The sequence below is a fragment of the Pristiophorus japonicus genome, chromosome 13, assembly GCF_044704955.1.
Source record: "Pristiophorus japonicus isolate sPriJap1 chromosome 13, sPriJap1.hap1, whole genome shotgun sequence".
Classification (NCBI taxonomy): Eukaryota; Metazoa; Chordata; class Chondrichthyes; family Pristiophoridae; genus Pristiophorus; species Pristiophorus japonicus.
This window is the reverse complement of record NC_091989.1, coordinates 93,069,145-93,087,202: the sequence shown is the minus strand read 5'-3', so window position 1 is coordinate 93,087,202 and position 18,058 is coordinate 93,069,145. Positions and strand designations below refer to the sequence as shown.

The window sequence follows — 18,058 nt, the reverse complement described above, 5'->3', positions numbered from 1 at the left end:
GAAAGGGGGAGGGGAAGAAAGAACAAAATTGAAGGTCTGTGATAGGGTGGAAGGCAGGAGAGATTAGAGAGACACAAGGTATGATGAGCTGAATTGAAGTGGTAATGACAGATAGAAAAAGGTTAATCTGGATAGGATCTGAATGACAGAGTAATGGCCATTAGAGACAAAGAGGAGGGGAAAAAAGATAGAATAAAAAGAACAGAAAAATAAGTTTTTTTTCTTCTTTCTTCTCTTTTTTTCTCTTTGGTTGTAATGACAACTGGTCATTACCCCGCCATTTACACCCTATCCAGATTAACCTTTTTCTATCTGTCATTATCATTTCAATTCGGCTCATCATCCCTTTTGTCTCTCTAATCTCTCCTGCCGTCCACCCTATCACAGACCTTCCATTTTGTCCTTTCTTTCCCTCCCCCCTTTCAGTGCTTAAGAATGTGCTCTTTTCGAACATTCAGCAGTTCTGGCAAAGGGTCGTCGGCCAGAAACGTTAACTTTGTTTTTCTTTTCACAGATGTTGCCTGACCCGCTGAGATTTCCAGCATTCTCTGTTTTTATTGCTAATTCTTAGTGATGTTCTTATGGAAGATCAACCCCACGTTCCAGCACTGCACCACACATTGCGCTCACCCATGAGTAAACCATTGAAAAGCTGTTCCCAAAATGTTCAGTGCTATTTTTCACTGACTGTCATCCAGCCACTGATAGGAAACATAGCTTCTGAATTATAGCCCTCATATAACAACCTCTGCTCCAATTCAGTGTGCAATACAATCTGCCCTGATTGGCGGGTACAGAAATAGGGCCACCGATTCTTCCTGACAATCATTTTTGCAGAGATGTCCTCAGATTAAGAATTACTTTCCACAGCGACTTCAAGACCATGGAGTGGAGAACATCTCTACTCTGTGTTCAAAGTTCCCAGTGCCATAAATGGCAAATAATCATTGGGTGTAAACATGTTATTACCTGATACCAATCTCCTGAGCTATTATATGCCCGTACTTCTGTTTCCAAAGAATCACGGGTATTATGAATGGAGGTTCTGAGAGGCTCTCTTCAGCTTTTCGACATTGACTCGCTGAAGGCATGGCCCAGTGACATTGGCCCTAATGTTAACAGGGAGGGGGGTGGGGAGGAAAGGTGTGGGGGAACCCGGTAGCGGGCGAGGATCCTGGCAAAGCTGGGCACATCCCGATCATAACGGCAGGACTTGATTTAAATATAACTGTGCAGAATCCTGTTTGACACCCAGCCAGAATAACTACCTGGCCTGCGGGGGAGAGTGGACAAGTGTTGGCAGGAGGGTAAGCGACTTGCCTTATTTGAAGTATCCCTCGCGCCCAGATTCCGCCCGATGGGGGCAGTTAAAATCGGGGCCATTATCTCCAAAGAGTGTTTCAATTTCTAGTGGCCTCCTATTATTTCAATGAGAAAAAAACAATGCTCCAGTTAGGTCTTTGCAGTTCCCCAATGCAGTGCACTGGCTGTGATATTGCATTCTGATTTTTCACATTTGAACCATCCAGCCCTGAAGTTCTGCTGAGGTTGCATTAATCTTCCACTGAAACCCCAGCAGGAGATCATCGGAACCCTCAGAAAATGGCACATACCATGGTGGCACCATGTATCCATGGATTTTATGAGTTTCCTCATTGACTTGTAAACATAGAAACATAGAAAATAGATGCAGGAGTAGACCATTCGGCCCCCTGTTCCTGCCAGTTCGCCGGCCAGGCTTCCTCTTCAGGGCTAAGGTACACTTCCAGATAGAGGAGATGGGTCGTGCTCCAGGCAAAAAGCCTGAGCTCCACCCGCCACTGACCCACCAGGAGTCCAGAACATTTCTCCCAGTTGATCCTGGCGGAGGATGCGGCCGAGTAAATCTTCTGGCACTCACGCATCTTCTGCAGGTCAACGGGATCCTCGACCATGAGGAGCATGTCATCGGCGTAAGCAGAGAGGACAACCTCCACGCCCGGCCCTTGCAGAGCCAGTCCCATCAACCTCTTCCACAGGAGGCGCAGGAAAGGCTCCACACAGATGGTATATAACTGGCCAGACATGGGGTATCCCAAAGCGAAGGGGCGCCATCAAAGACCCATTAACCTTAATCAGACACTCTGCGGCGGCGTACAAAAGTCGGATCCGGGCGATGAAATGCGTCCCGAACCCGAAAGTGTGCAGAGTTCCGAACATATATTCGTGATCCACCCTGTCGAATGCCTCCTCTTGGTCTAAGGAAAGGAAGGCGACCGACAGACCAGCCTCCTGGGAATGGTGGATCAGGTCCCGGACCAGATGGATGTTGTCGTGGATTGTCCTGCCCGGGACCGTGTAGGAATGGTCGGGGTGGATCATGTGGTCCAGCACGGCGCCAAGGCGAGCAGACAACACCCTGGCAAAGATTTTGTAATCCGTGCTGAGTAGGGAGACTGGGCGGCAGTTCTTAAGTAGGCGGAGATCGCCTTTCTTAGGCAGCAGGCAGATGACTGCCCTGCGACAAGAGAGGGGCATCTCCCCGGTGAGGCCAGACTTTGCCCCAGGACCCGCGCGTAGTCCCCCCCCAATATGTCCCAGAGCGCCCTGTGGAACTCCACGGTCAGCCCATTCAGCCCCAGGGCTTTTCCCCTCGAGAGCTGGTCGAGGGCACCAGTCAGCTTCAACAGCTCTACAAACCTGTGAGCATACTCATAGGTGTATACATTACCACAGGGAGTGGTTGAAGCGAATAGGGTAGATACATTTAAGGGGCGGTTAGATAAGCATATGAGGCAGAAGGGAGTAGAGGGTTATGCTGATAGAGTTAGATGAGGGTAGACGGGAGGAGGCGCAAGTGGAGCATAAACACCGGCATAGACTGGTTGGGCCGAATGGCCTGTTTCTGTGCTGTATATCCGATGTAATCCTATGTAAAAGGTGTACAGGTCCTCATTGCACAAAATGACATGACTGTGCTCTCTTTGCCCAAGCTTGGCAGAATGAACAGGCAATTGTTTACATACATAGAATTTCACAGAATATACAGCACAGAAACAGACCAAGAAGAGTTGCTGACTCTGGCTGTGGTATGATTTAACAGATGAAAGAAAAGAAAGATTTGCATTTACATAGCACCTTTCACAACCTCAGGATGTCCTTAAGTGCTTTACAACCAATGAAGTGCTTTTGAAGTGTAGTCACTGTTGTAAATGTAGGAAATGCGGCAGCCAATTTGCGCACAGCAAGATTTCATAAAATCAAAGAATTGGGTGCCCACACCACCCATTCAGGCCCTGCATTCCAGATCCTAACCACTTGCTGTGTAAAAAGTTTTGCCTCGTGTCTCCTTTGGTTCTTCTGCCAATCACCTTAAATCTGCGTTCTCTGGTTCTTGACCCTTCTGCCAATGGGAACAATTTCTCTCTATCTACTCTGTCCAGACCCCTCATGATTTTGAACACTTCTATTAAGTTTCCTCTCAATCTTCTCTGCTCTAAAGAGAACAACCCCAGCTTTTCCAGTCTATCCACATAGCTGAAGTCCCTCATTCCTGGAGCCATTCTTGTAAATCGTTTCTGCACCCTCCCTAAGGCCTTCACATCCTTCCTAAAGTATGGTGTCCAGAATGGTCTCCTTCTATGATTCTACGGGCCTGAACTTGGTAGAAGCCAAGGTCCACCCAAGTGCTGCCCAAACGACAGCCGATGGCCGGCGAGAGACCGGGCGGTACTTTGCCAGGAAGATCCCTCTAAAAGAGATGGCAGTACCGCCCAGCGGCCAAATAACGGCTTACGCCGTCAATCTGGGCAGCAGCGGGCGGAAGCTCTCAATCTCGCCAGCAAATGCGTTCCTCGCCAAAGTGCTGCTGAGGATTGAGTCGGGCCCAGGGAGGGGGAACACTGAAAAATTAACATATTCACAATAAAAAAACATCATAACATCTTCAGGGGACCCCATACAGGTAAAACCTTGAAAGAAATAAAATTAAAAAATGTTCACTAACCTTTTTTTGCAAGTCTTCTTACTTACTGTCGGGATTAGACCTGCCTCCACGCAGTGGTCCTTCCCCCTGCTGCCGCCGACTCCTGCCTGTACCAATATGGCAGCTCGGCAGGCGGGAGGTCACTTACGCGACTTGGCCACCAGAGGCCGCTAACGGGCGGTTCCCTGCGGTATGCCCCTCCCACTGGATACAGACGTGGAGGAATCTGTCACCGAGGGGAGAGCAGCTAAAAAAACTCGGCAACCCCTATGATTCTAAGTTAATTGCAACAGTCCCAACGACTGCCTGTCTGAGATCAATTAAACACAAACCAGGGAAGGAACTGTAGAACGGCCTGTGTTTGAAGTGGAGTAAATTCAAAACTAATCTGCGGAAACAGTGTTTCAGTGAGCAAGTGGTTAATCTATGGAACAAATTCCTTAGAGAGACAATGGCAGCAGTTAGTATCAAATCACTCAAATGCCAATTAGATCCATTTCCTTCAGAAAATAACATTTTGTGATACAGTACATGAGTATTTGGAGACATGATGTATGGTGAATGCAGCAGGATTGGGAGGAACAGGTGACTGTGGACCTATGGTTTCCAAAGCTCTCCACCACTGGGGTTTTCCTCCTGTCATCCTTGTTGTAGACTCATTGACAGAGATTGACTACTATGATTAGTCTATAACTCCATTATCGTTGTATCATGTAATATATGTGGGCAGTACAAATGAGGGACAGAGACACCATGAGTTGCGAGACCATGTGCTTGCTTTATTAGGCCCGAGCGAACTGAGCATGCTCGTACCAAACCATGTGACAAACCATGTGACTACCAGGATGGTGGAAGGTGAACTAATCGATTTTAGTATCTTTTCATCCAGCAATTCCTATGTTCTCCCCATCTGATGCTGCAGCAGAACATAAGAAACAGGAGTAGGAGTAGGCCATACGGCTCCTCGAGCCTGCTGCGCCATTCAATGAGATCATGGCTGATCATCGACCTCAACTCCACTTTCCCGCCTGATCTCCTAGAGTCCTCTAGAGTCCAAAAATCTATCCATCTCAGCCTTGAATACATTCAAAGACTCAGCATCCACAGCCCTCTGGGGCAGAGATTTCCAAAGATTCACAACCCTCAGTATGAAGAAATTCCTCATCTCGGTCTTAAATGGCCGCCCCCTTATCCTTAGACTATGCCCCTTAGTTCTAGACACTCCAGCCAGGGGAAACAACCTCTCAGCATCTACCCTGTCAATCCACTTCAGAACTTTATATGTTTCAATGAGATCACCTCTCATTCTTCTAAACTCCAGAGAATATAGGCCTATTCTAGAAACATAGAAAATAGGTGCAGGAATAGGCCATTCGGCCCTTCGAGCCTGCACCACCATTCAATAAGATCATGACTGATCATTCACCTCGGTACCCCTTTCCTGCTTTCTCTCCATACCCCTTGATCCCCTTAGCCGTAAGGGCCATATCTAACTCCCTCTTGAATATATCCAATGAACTGGCATCAACAACTCTCTGCGGCAGGGAATTCCATAGGTTAACAACTCTCTGAGTGAAGAAGTTTCTCCTCATCTCGGTCCTAAATGGCCTACCCCTTATCCTAAGACTATGAACTCTGGTTCTGGACTTCCCCAACATCAGGAACATTCTTCCCACATCTAACCTGTCCAGTCCCGTCAGAATCTTATACGTTTCTATGAGATCCCCTCTCATCCTTCTAAACTCCAGTGAATAAAGGCCCAGTTGATCCTGTCCCTCCTCATATGACAGTCCTGCCATCCCGAGAATCAGTCTGGTGAATCTTCGCTGCACTTCCTCAATAGCAAGAATGTCCTTCCTCAGATTAGGAGACCAAAACTGAACACACTATTCCGGGTGAGGCCTCACCAAGGCCCTGTACAACTGCAGTAAATCTCCCTGCTCCTGTACTCAAATCCCCTAGCTTTGAAGGCCAACATACCATTTGCCTTCTTCACCGCCTGCTGTACCTGTATGGCAACTTTCAAAGACTGATGAACCATGACACCCAGGTCTCGTTGCACTTCCCCTTTTCCTAATCTGCCGCCATTCAGATAATATTCTGTCTTCGCGTTTTTGCCCCCAAAGTGGATAACCTCACATTTATCCACATTATACTGCTTCTGCCATGTATTTGCTCACTCACCTCACCTGTTCAAGTCACCCTGCAGCTTCCTAGCATGCTCCTCTACACAATCTCTCATCATAAGGCAGCCCTCTCATCCCAGGAATCAATCTAGTGAACCTCCGTTGCACCACTTCTAAGGCAAGTATATCCTTCCTTACATAAGGAGACCAAAACTGTGCACAGTACTCCAGGTATGGTCTCACCAAGGCCCTGTACAATTGTAGCAAGATTTCCTTAATCTTATACTCCAACCCCCTTGCAATAAAGGCCAACATACCATTTGCCTTCCTTATTGCTTGCTGTACCTGCATGCTAGCTTTCTGTGTTTCTTGCACAAGGACACTCAAATCTCTCTGAACACCAACATTTAAAATGTTATCACCATTTCAAAAATATTCTGTTTTTCTATTCTTCCTACCAAAGTGAATAACCTCACATTTCCCCAAATTATACTCCATCTGCGACTTCTGCGCCTGCCGCTGGAATTCCCTCCTCGCCGTTGTTACCGCCCCCAACCAAATTTTTGGCCTTAACAGTCGAAATAAATTGTGGCTTTGTTTGACTTCATCTGTCAAAGAACACAATTGGAAATTTTACAACGACTTTCAGTGAATCTATCCTGATTTTTATCTCCATTGACTGCCAATTCGCTACCACGGACTCAGGCCACCAGTTACGTGGAGAGACTAGAGAAGCTGCGCTTGTTCTGCTTAGATCAGAGAAGGCTCAGAGCAGATTTAATAGAGATTTTCAAAATTATGAAGGGTTTTGATCGAGTAAATAAGGAGAAACTGTTTCCATTAGTAGAAGGGTCGGTAACCAGAGTTGAGGAGAATATTTTTTATGCAGCCATTTGTTATGATCTGGCTACCTGAAAGTAACTTTCAAAAGGGAATTGGCTATATACTTGAAGGGAAGACAATTGTAGGGCTATGGGGTTAGAACCGGGAAGTGGGATTAATTAGATAGTGCTTTCAAAGAACCGCCACAGGCATGATGGACCAAATGGCCTCCTTCTATGCTGTAAGATTCTATGGTTCTATGAATTGAGTCAAGTATGCAATCCAACTTAATACTAAAATAGGTGATTAATCATGGGTCTGACAGCAGATTCCATCTCTGGGGCCTAGGCTCAAATCCAGTTAGAACAATGGGATGAAAGTCCCTTCTGTCTGTAAAATCACAAGATAATTATAGATGAGGAAGCCATCTTAGCTCGTCCATCCAGAACAACTCTAGGTCCTCTCATTGCAGCAGGTTTCAAAGAGCGGCGTAATGGTGGAGAAAGAAGCCGAGGGATTTAGGAAAGGAATTCAAGAGCTTAGGGCCGTCAATGGTGGGGCGATGGAAACCAGGAACGTCCAAGAGGCCAGAATTAGAGGAGCACAGAGATCTCGGAGGGTTGTGGGACTGGAGGAGGTTACCGAGATAAGTTCATGGAGGGATTTGACACAAGAATGACCATTTTAATTTCGAGGAGTTGCCGGACCGCGAGCATGGAGGGGATGGGTGAATGCGGCTCTATGCCTTACCCCAATCAGTGCCTTCAGGAAAGGAGGCGTGGTTAATGTTTTGTTCGGTATAATGTAAAGCCTGTTGTCACAATTTCGGTGCAATCTCAAACTGAGCTACAAACATAAGTCATTCCAAACCCTGGGGAGTAGAAAGAAAGTAAAAGGACTTGCATTTATATAGCGCCTTTCATGACTACCGGACGTCTCAAAGCACTTTACAGTCAATTAAGAACTTTTGGAGTGTAGTCACTATTGAAATGTGGGAAACATGGCAGCCATTTTGCGCACAAGCATGCTCCCACAAACAGCAATGTAATAACAACCAGATAATGTTTTTTTTGTTATGTTGATTCAGGGATAAATATTGGCAGGGATAATTCCATTGCTCTTCTTCGAAATAGTGCCATGGGATCTTTTATGTCCACCTGAGAGAGCAGACAGGGCCATGGTTTATCATTTCATCCGAAAGACGGCACCTCCAACAGTGCAGCATTCCCTCAACATTGTACTGGAGTGTCGGCTGAGATTTTTTTTGTGCTCAAGTTCCTGGAATGGGACTTGAACCCACAACCTTCTGACTCAGAGGTGAGAATGCTACCCACTGAACCACAGCTGACAATAGAGAAGGCAGAAAATGTTATTTATATATATATATGTGTGTGTGTACAAATAATGATGTAAATAAATGTCTTTTTTTTTGTCTGTGTTCTTCTTGGTAGATATAAACATGGCAGCGGAACCCAAGCCATACCGACCCAAAGCGGGGCAGAAGAGACCAGTTAGTGCTTTGTATGGGTGAGTACAGCATGAAGGATAAACACTGCCACCTACCCTGCATCACAGTGTGTCAACACGAGAGCTTGTCTGTAGTCTGTCCCAGGAGTGATGTTGTTATCCCTTATCATCAGAATAAGGTACTGGTGGGCGACACAACACTCTTGATTTATAAACATTAGCAGAGCAAATTGATTTATTGTTACTGTAGCAACCAGTTGAGGGGAGGAGGGGGTGGGGGAAGAGAGAATATGATTTAAACAAACAAAGAGAAGTAAGAAAAATTACATCCGTTCTTGGGCTCTGTGCTGAAGGAAGATAATTTATGAAGTGCAATTAGTTTCTAAATTGCTTTCTTTGGTGGAGTACCCTCCATGTGCAGCCAGCACATGAAAGCATTCATTTAAAAGAGAAAGGATCAGCTTGTTTGCCTTTATCTACGTTTACCACCTTCTCACTCAAAGCAAGGAACTGTAGTTCTCAAAGCCTCTGTTTTCTCCGCACGGTACAATGCACTGGTTTGTTTATTATCGTGTTGTAATCTTTGTATTTGAAGCGAAAATTACAATTCAAAAAAAAATAACAGTAGCTTGGCATCCATATTTTGCAGCCTGTTTTATATTCCAACTAGCGAACTCCTTAGTCGAGCTGTAACAAGCCCAGAATTTTAGCTTTATGTGTAACATAGAAATATAGAAATCTACAGCACAGAAGGAGGCCATTTCGGCCCATCGTGTCTTCGCCGGCCGACAAAGAGCCGCACGGCCCTCGGTCAGCAGCCATGAAGGTTACATATAAACCTATGAGCAATGAACAATGGCGGAAAGGTAAAGAGCACCCAGTTCAACCAGCCCCACACCCCTTGCGCCAAAACATTCGACACTCCAACCCAACCATGTGATCTCCTGGGAGAGGTAAAAACCAGATAAAAACCCAGGCCAATTGGTGAAAAAAAAATCTGGAAAATTCCTCTCCGACCCATCCAGGTGATCGAAACTAGTCCAGGAGATCACCCTGGCTGTATTTGATTCGTTGCAGTACTTACCAGTCTAATCCCACTTACCAGTCTAGGTCCGTAACTCTGCAGATTACGGCACTTCAAGTGCCCATCCAAGCACCTTTTAAATGTGGTGAGGGTGTGATGTGCATGATGCAAAACCACAAATCCTGAGGATGAGGGACTTCGGGTATGTGGAGAGACCAGACAAGAAAGACTTGGATTTATATAGCGCCTTTCACGACCACCGGACGTCACAAAGCATTTTACAGCCAATGAAGTACTTTTGGAGTGTAACCAATGTTTTAATGTAGGAAACGCGGCAGCCAATTTGTGCACAAGCAAGCTCCCACAAACAGCAATCTGACAATGACCAGATCATCTGTTTTTTTGTTACGTTGATTGAGGGATAAATATTGGCCAGGACACCGGGGATAACTCCCCTGCTCTTCTTCGAAATAATGCCATGGGATTTTTTACGTCTATTCGGTTTAACGTCTCATCTGAAAGACGGCACCTCCAACAGTGCTGCACTGGAGCGTCAGCCGAGATTTTTTTTTGTGCTCAAGTCTCTGGAGTGGGATTTCAACTCAGGCGAGTGTGCTACCCACTGAGCCACAGCTGACACTGCGAAGCTGGAATTGTTCTTCTTAGAGCAGAGAAGGATAAGAGGAGATTAAATAGATCTGTTCAAAATCATGGAAGGTTTTAATAGAGTAAACAGGGAGAAACTGTTTCCAGTGGCAGAAGGGTTTGCTAACCATGGACACAGATTTAAGATAATTGGCAAAAGAACCAGAGAGGGAGATGAGGAAACATTTCTTTACGCAGCAAGTTGTTATGTGCTGCCTGAAAGGGTGTGGAAGCAGATTCATTAGTAACTTTCAAAAGAGAATTGGATTTGCATTCGAAATGTGCAGGGCTATGGGCAAAGAGTAGGGGAATAGGTCTAATTGGATAACTCTTTCAATGAGCCAGTATATGCACGATGGGTTGTATGATCCAATGATTTTTGTTTTTCATCTGGATCAAATAAACGAGTGAAGTTGACTGAGATTGGAATTATTTCTTTTTGTCTCTGTGGGGTGCAAGTCCCACAAGTACCTGACACCCTCTGGTAGCTGGCCCAAGTGACCATTTTCCATCTGGGATCCTAGACATCGAATGTCATCTGGTTATTTCACTGTGGCGGGCAACCCAGCCTATCCCGTACCTGCCCCTATCTTGATGTAAACTTTTACACACTTTTCAGCCAGGAACGCTGAGAGCAAGCAGGAACGGGACTTCAACTGTTTTTGTTCCCTTTCCTTCACCTTGCCCTTTCCAAGTGACCATTCTTCATGTGGGAGCCTGGAAAGTGCGTGTTGGCAGGCTATTCAAATGGGGAGGCACAAGGCACTTCTCGCTCAGTGGCAATCAGGATTGGGGACACTGGCTGACCACCCGTTCCCTGGGAGGGTGAAAGTGGTGAGCACAATGGTATTACTCCATCACTGCTCCCACTGAGATGAGGTCACTCAGTGGGAACTGAACACTGAATTTGGTCAGTTTGATCTGTGCCATTTTCCCACTGAGCCGTCAAAGGAGCAAGAATCTGTCCTTCTGGCCTGTAATGTATGCACCTGTCAGTATGCTCACAGGGTTGTAGAGTTGTTGCATTGTGATTGGCTTAGCCAGTCACGGGATGTTCACAAGACTCAATAAAACCCCAGTCAGTTGGATCTAGATTATTCGCGATGAGGCATGCAGTTGTGAGCCTAGTGGATGAACTGGTAATGTGTAGTGTGATTGTTAAACCTTTATTAATCAACCAACTAGTTCTTAATAGCAAGGTGTTGCTATGAATTCTTAAAAAACGAACCAGTGAAGCAAATACATTACATGGCCCACCTTCTTAGACCTGGAACTCCCCATCACATACAAGGCTGTATAGCTATGTGGCTACATTGCATACATACTCCCTGAGTCATTGGCAAACCCACTGCTCAGCCTCAGGCAATGCAATGTATACTTAGTATTCCAGGAGTCAAGCATGTGATGCATTCAGTTCAGCTGGCCAGCAACCAGCAGGAGTGGTGTTCAACAACTGACCTGGTGGCTTCTCCCTCTCCTCCTGGGAAAATACCAACCTTTAGCCAGGATTCTCCACCACCGCCACCACCCCATCCCCGCCCCCGCATACCACGACCCCCACCCAGGGACATTCCGGCTTTGGGGAGTGGTGGGTATGAATCTAAAAATGATCAGTCCATAACCCAATGTGTCAGCGCACCATATTCGACGTGTGTATACATTTCTGAGTTTGTCCCTTACCCACCATGCATAGCGCCTCTAAAAATATTGCATGATCCTCAAATGCAGCACGCACTGTATATGGCTGAAATTGTCACTGTGGATTGAACAGTGATGTGCATTGGGCAGAACCCTCAATCCTCCTCTGCAGAAATAGACACTACAGCGGCATCACTACCAATGTCTGCTGAATTTCAGCAAGTGTAACAGTGCACTCGTGACTTTTTGTCCATATCTTACTTGAACTGTGAAAAATATTCTGGAGCAGAATTAGATATCCGGTCCTTCCAAACTCGGGTTATATCTAGTGGTGGGCAAAATACGGCCCGCGGGCCATATCCGGCTCACCAAGTCATTCTATCCGGCCCGCTCAATGGGACAGAAATAGAATGTGGGCCGGTGCTCGAGCTGTACATTCGTCTAACCACTTTCACTTCTCATGGGTTAGAGAACAGTTTACCTGAAATGCAGCCAAGGGAAAACCATAGTAATACTTCATTCAAATTAATAATTCACAAAAGCGATTCTCCATGGCCCGTTCCTTGATTCTGGGCCCTAATGGCAGATGTCCGTACCCAGAATGCACTGCGTACTCAAATATGCTCTATCCATTTTAGAGTGGGGTCATGGCTGCTCATCTCCATAACTCTTTTACGGAAGAAAGTGACCGGCGCTGCATCTTTTTTCTCCCCCAGAGTACGACGGTCGGGGAGTTCTCCTCTGGCACCAATTGGGATGGCATTAATAAGCTTTGCAGAAGGGCATAAGGGTGGTACAGATGGGTAATTGATGCTGATGCAGGCTCTAAAGAGGTTTCAGTTCTATTTCACAGCACTGATTTACAAAGACCAGAAGATACCATAACATTTTCAACCTTTATCTGTGCTTCATTTCTAAGCAGTATCCAATACATGTTGTGTATGTAAGATAGCATCTGGCTATTATCTGAATCAGTGAAAAGGAGAGGCCCAGTCACCGCTGAAAAGCAAGAAAAATGCAGGGAACAGCACCAACATGGCCTTCTTTGACCTTACAAAGGCCTTTGACACTGTCAACCGCGAGGGTCTATGGAGCGTCCTCCTCCATTTCGGCTGCCCCCAAAAGTTCATCACCATCCTCCGCCTGCTCCACGACAACATGCAGGCCATGATCCTTACCAATGGATCCATTACAGACCCAATCCACATCCGGACCGGGGTCAAGCACGGCTGCGTCATCGCACCAACCCTCTTCTCAATCTTCCTCACTGCCATGCTCCACCTCACACTCAACAAGCTCCCCGCTGGAGTGGAACTAAACTACAGAACCAGTGGGAAGCTGTTCAACCTTCGTCATCTCCAGGCCAGATCCAAGACGACCCAAACCTCTGTCGTCGAGTTACAGTATGCAGACGATGCCTGCGTCTGCGCACCTACAGAGGCTGAACTCCAAGTCATAGTCAACATATTCACTGAGGCATACGAAAGCATGGGCCTTACACTAAACATCCATAAGATAAAGGTCCTCCACCAACCTGTCCCCACCATACAGCACTATCCCCCAGTCATCAAGATCCACGGTTCGGCCCTGGACAATGTGGACTATTTCCCATACCTCAGGAGCCTCTTATCAACAAGGGCAGACATTGACGATGAGATTCAACACTGCCTCCAGTGCGCCAGTGCAGCCTTCGGCCACCTGAGGAAAAGAGTGTTCGAAGACCAGGCCCTCAAATCTGCCACCAAGCTCATGGTCTACCGGGCTGTAGTAATACCCGCCCTCCTGTAAGGCTCAGAGACATGGACCATGTACAGCAGACACCTCAAGTCACCGGAGAAATATCACCAACGATGTCTCCGACGGATCTGGCAAATCCCCTGGGAGGACAGACGCATCAACATCAGTGTCCTCGTCCAGGCTAACATTCCCAGCATTGAAGCACTGACCACACTTGATTAGCTCCGCTGGGCAGGCCACATTGTTCGCATGCCTGACACAAGACTCCCTAAGCAAGCGCTCTACTTGGAACTCCTTCACGCCAAACGAGCCAAAGGTGGACAGAGGAAATGTTTCAAGGACACCCTCAAAGCATCCCTGATAAAGTGCAGCATCCCCACCGACACCTGGGAGTCCCTGGCCAAAGACCACCCGAAGTGGAAGAAGTGCATCCGGGAGAGCGCTGAGCACCTTGAGTCTCATTGCCGAGAGCATGCAGAAACCAAGCGCAGGCAGCGGAAAGAGCATGCGGCAAACCAATCCCATCTACCCTTTCCTTCAACGACTGTCTGTCCCACCTGTGACAGGGACTGTGGTTCTCATACTGGACTGTTCAGCCACCTAAGGACTCATTTTTAGAGTGGAAGCAAGTCTTCCTTGATTCCGAGGGACTGCCTATGATGATTATCTGAATTTATTTTTATGCAATGTTCCCTCCAATTTTTTTCCATGCGCGGTCCCTTTAAATTTGCTGCACAGCCAGCCACTATGCAGCCGTGCATGCGCTGTTTCTCTTTCAGTGGCAGGACCTGGGGAGCGGCCTGCACGGGACTTTGCAATTGGTGCGCGATCGTGCGGCCACATGCCTTCGGAGGGAGCATTGGTGGGTGGCCCTCGAGAGCTCACCAAAACTTGTTAAGTGGCCCTCCAGCGCAAATAATTGCTCACCCCTGGTCTAGAGGAATATTTTGAGCTGTGCAAGACTAGAGTGACGTACAGGTGGTTACAGACCTGTCACTGAATGTGGTTGTGAGAGCAGTTTGAGATGATGAATTATGGAGCATCACACAAGCAATGTGTCACATTAAAGCGTGTTGGCTTTTGTCAGCTTTTCCCTACAGGTTGTTTGCACTGTGTGGCCTTGTGTTGACACTGACTGACTATTGGCCGATATATTGTCATTATGTTTCAAGGAATATTTTGCGCTCCACTGCTGTGAATATTCTTCATTGTTAGTGGTTTTGATTATTAATAAATGACTCACATTTGCATTTTGCATGTCCTTCAACTTCTTTTGGAGGCCCGTAACTACAGGAGGCATGTGGTACGTATGTGTCCTCTTCATCTATCCTGGATTCCAGACAGATGACTACTGTTTCTGCCTGTTACATTTCCCCCCGCCCCTCCTCCCCGCCTCATGTGCTGGCTTCTCTCCAGTAACTGGCATCCAATTTGCAACATGCTTATGCTGCACATACGGCAGTTGGCACTAAGACATAAGTGTAGAGCACGCAGTTTAGGCGCAGTCTAAAACTGTACCAGATGCAACTAGATTGCTAGCTATTAGTCAATGTGAAGTCCAACACAGATGAAGCTCGATGTTACACCAAATCTGTTTAAGCAATCAATGATATACTGTTCATTATTTGTTACTAAAGGATTTTACAAACTGTTCTCAGGCTAACCTGCATATAATCCTTTTATTCTTTCCCTCTCCAGTGTTCAACCCCCAGTCTCTTGAAAGCTCCGAGACTTGCTGGCTATGGTTCCACAGGTACCAGGCAGCCTCGGTTAGCTCACACCACGTGGCTATTTGGCAGTGCTTGGGCTCACATAGTGCATGTTGGCAGTAGGGTTGGCAACTCTGGTTGGGCATATTCCTGGAGGTGTCATCACATGACCTCCAGCCTCCAACTGGCCCGCCCCACAGGCCGCCATTGGTCGCTCAGCATGTCCATATTCACAGTATACCGCCTTCCCACGCCAATTGGAAGCTGAATAGAATCTTCAGTACCCGATTGGATGATTATTCGGTCGAAAATTACGGCCTCTGCGGGTCTGTAAGAAGTGCGCATGCACCTGAAGCGGCCTCGCAAATGCCGTTTTATTGGCACGCGATGCACATGCGCTGAGAACCGTCTTTTGCGATCTGACAAAATGTCTTTTTGGGAGAAGGACATCCGCGGGAGAGATTGGACTAAATACCCAACTCATGACCAGCGAATGTCCTTCAAACTCTTACACCTGGTAAAAGCAGGCGCATAACTTACTTTTACCAGTGTAAGAGTTTTAAAACATAGAAAAATTACATTTAACCATTAATTTTTATGTTAAAAACTCTGTCCATGAAGGTGAGTTTATTTTTAACCTTATTAAAACACATTAAAAAAAAATTCAAAACAACATTTTTTTTCTAAAACATTAAGTTACATTCAATTTCAATTAATTTTAAATATGTGCGGTGTCTTTTTTATCTATTGTGTTGTGTTTCTGTGTTTTGGGGGTATTCTGATTGATAGTAATGGGAGCTCGTACAAACGGAGTTCCCATTATTATCAATGAGAATACCAGATGTTCAGGCCCACGTGATCCCTGGATACGAATACATACCTGGAAGACATGTTCCCGTATGCTGGACTGTAAAACTAGGCTTCCGACCACAATCCTACGTTCCTCCGGGACCACCAGGTATTTTCGTATCATTTTTTCGGGTCGGAGGCATTTGTCCAAAGGAAGCCTCCCACTGCAATTTTACCCGCATTAACTCTTGATTTTTGCCTTTTTTCTCATGTCCAATATTTTTATGACGAGCGAACAAAAGTGTTCAAGGATTTATTTTTTATCGCCCCTATAATATTTCTTCCTGGGTTGATCACAGCAGTGTCCTGGATATTAGTCTTTTTCCTGGAGACTCCAGGAAATCCTGGAGGGTTGGCAACCCTACATGGAGGGATGGCATCACAGTTGAGACTGCTTGTCCTCAACCCACCATCACCCACATCACCCTCAAATCGTTGGAGAAATACCACCAACGATGTCTCTGCAAGATCCTGCATATCCCCTGGGAGGACAGACGCACCAATGTCAGTATTCTCGATCAGGCCAACATCCCCAGCATTAAAGCATAGACCACACTTGGCCAGCTCTGTTGGGTGGGCCACATTGTTCATGCCTGACACAAGACTCCCAAAGCAAGCGCTCTACTCGGAACTCCTACACGGCAAGCGAGCCCCAGGTAGGCAGAGGAAACGTTTCAAGGACACCCTCAAAGCCTTCTTGATAAAGTGCAACATCCTTACCGACACCTGGAAGTCCTTGGCCAATGACCGCTCTAAGTGGAGGAAGAGCATCCGGGAGGGCGCTGAGCATCTCGACTCTCGTTGTCGAGAGCATGCAGAAAGCAAGTGACATGCAATGGAAGGAGCGTGCGGCAAACCTGTCCCTTCCACCTTTTCCTTCAACCACTGTCTGTTCCACCTGTGACAGAGACTGTAATTCCCGTATTGGACTGTTCAGTCACCTGAGAACTCACTTTTAGAGTGGAAGCAAGTCTTCCTCGATTTCGAGGGACTGCCGATAATGATCACCCACATTTTTCCGTAGGAGTTTCCAGTGGCCAGGAGCAGTAACCCATGACGAGGAACGGAGGCCTACTGCTGCTCCAGCTGAGGTCAGCTCACTCAGGAAAGATTTAGCGGCTGAAATTGCTCCTTTTTTAAGCGGCATTACTGCCTATGTTTCTGCCCTGCCAGACACCTGCCGACCCCTTACCGATCAGCGGCGACCCCATTTCCGCCCCGGTTGGGAAATTGCCCTGCAGAAAGTTGCCCCGCGGGAGCAGACCGGCTGCCGCTCAGTGCCCCGGACAGCTTTCCTCGGCAGGAAGCTGCTCGTGGCTGGGCAGCGCATCCACCCTTAAAGGGGAGGGCACACTGCTCCGGCCGCCATTTCATTTTAATTGTCGGCCGACTCCGAAGTCGACCCGACAATGACGGCCACGGGTTCAGCCGGACCGGCAACAGGCAGCCCTACAATCCCCTGGCCCGGCCGAAACCCTCCCTGGTGGCCCAGTGGGCGCCACTAAAGTCTCTGCAGGGCTCGCAGCAGCCCTCTCCTTTAACTGACAGTGCCACGTCGCATTGACGTCGGTGTTCACCAATCCTCCCGATTTCTGCCCCGCTCCCCACCGGCTCCTGCCCCGCGTAGCCACACTTCACCGCCCCGCCACAAAAAAAATCGAGAAGAGGGCAAAATCACTCGACATACCCCCTCAATGATTGAGGCGGTAAATCAACAAAGAAAACAGGTGAGTGCGTCCCGTTTTGGACAGAGGGCAAATTTGGCCCCTGGGGATCTATTAGGGCCTACTGGTCTGTGTGGCACACACGTGACCCTTGGCCTCAGGTGACCCACATATGACCTTGGCTTCCAACTGACTTAAATATTTGTCTTTGAAGTTTTTTCCATAAAGGAACCCTGACCTTGCTTTTCTCATTCAAACTTTTGTACGCTTGAAAGTGGCAGAACATAATGGAATGAAGTCGAAAATCCCTCAGCTATTGATTTTTATATATATTTTTTTTTTGTAATCCTTTTTAAAACCAACTTCTGTGTCATTAATCCTATCCTACACTAGTTTTGAATTCATTATTTTTC

At 46.9% G+C, this 18,058-nt stretch overlaps 1 protein-coding gene across 1 annotated transcript in view; it reads left to right on the top strand.

Moving 5' to 3' along the window:
* LOC139278706 (RNA-binding Raly-like protein) overlaps positions 1–18,058 on the top strand; it is a 1,090,435-nt gene that overhangs the window by 733,665 nt on the left and 338,712 nt on the right. The window contains exon 3 of the mRNA XM_070897767.1: positions 8,364–8,439. Within this exon, the coding sequence (XP_070753868.1) occupies positions 8,364–8,439 (76 nt within the window). The remainder of the gene's footprint in view (positions 1–8,363; positions 8,440–18,058) is intronic.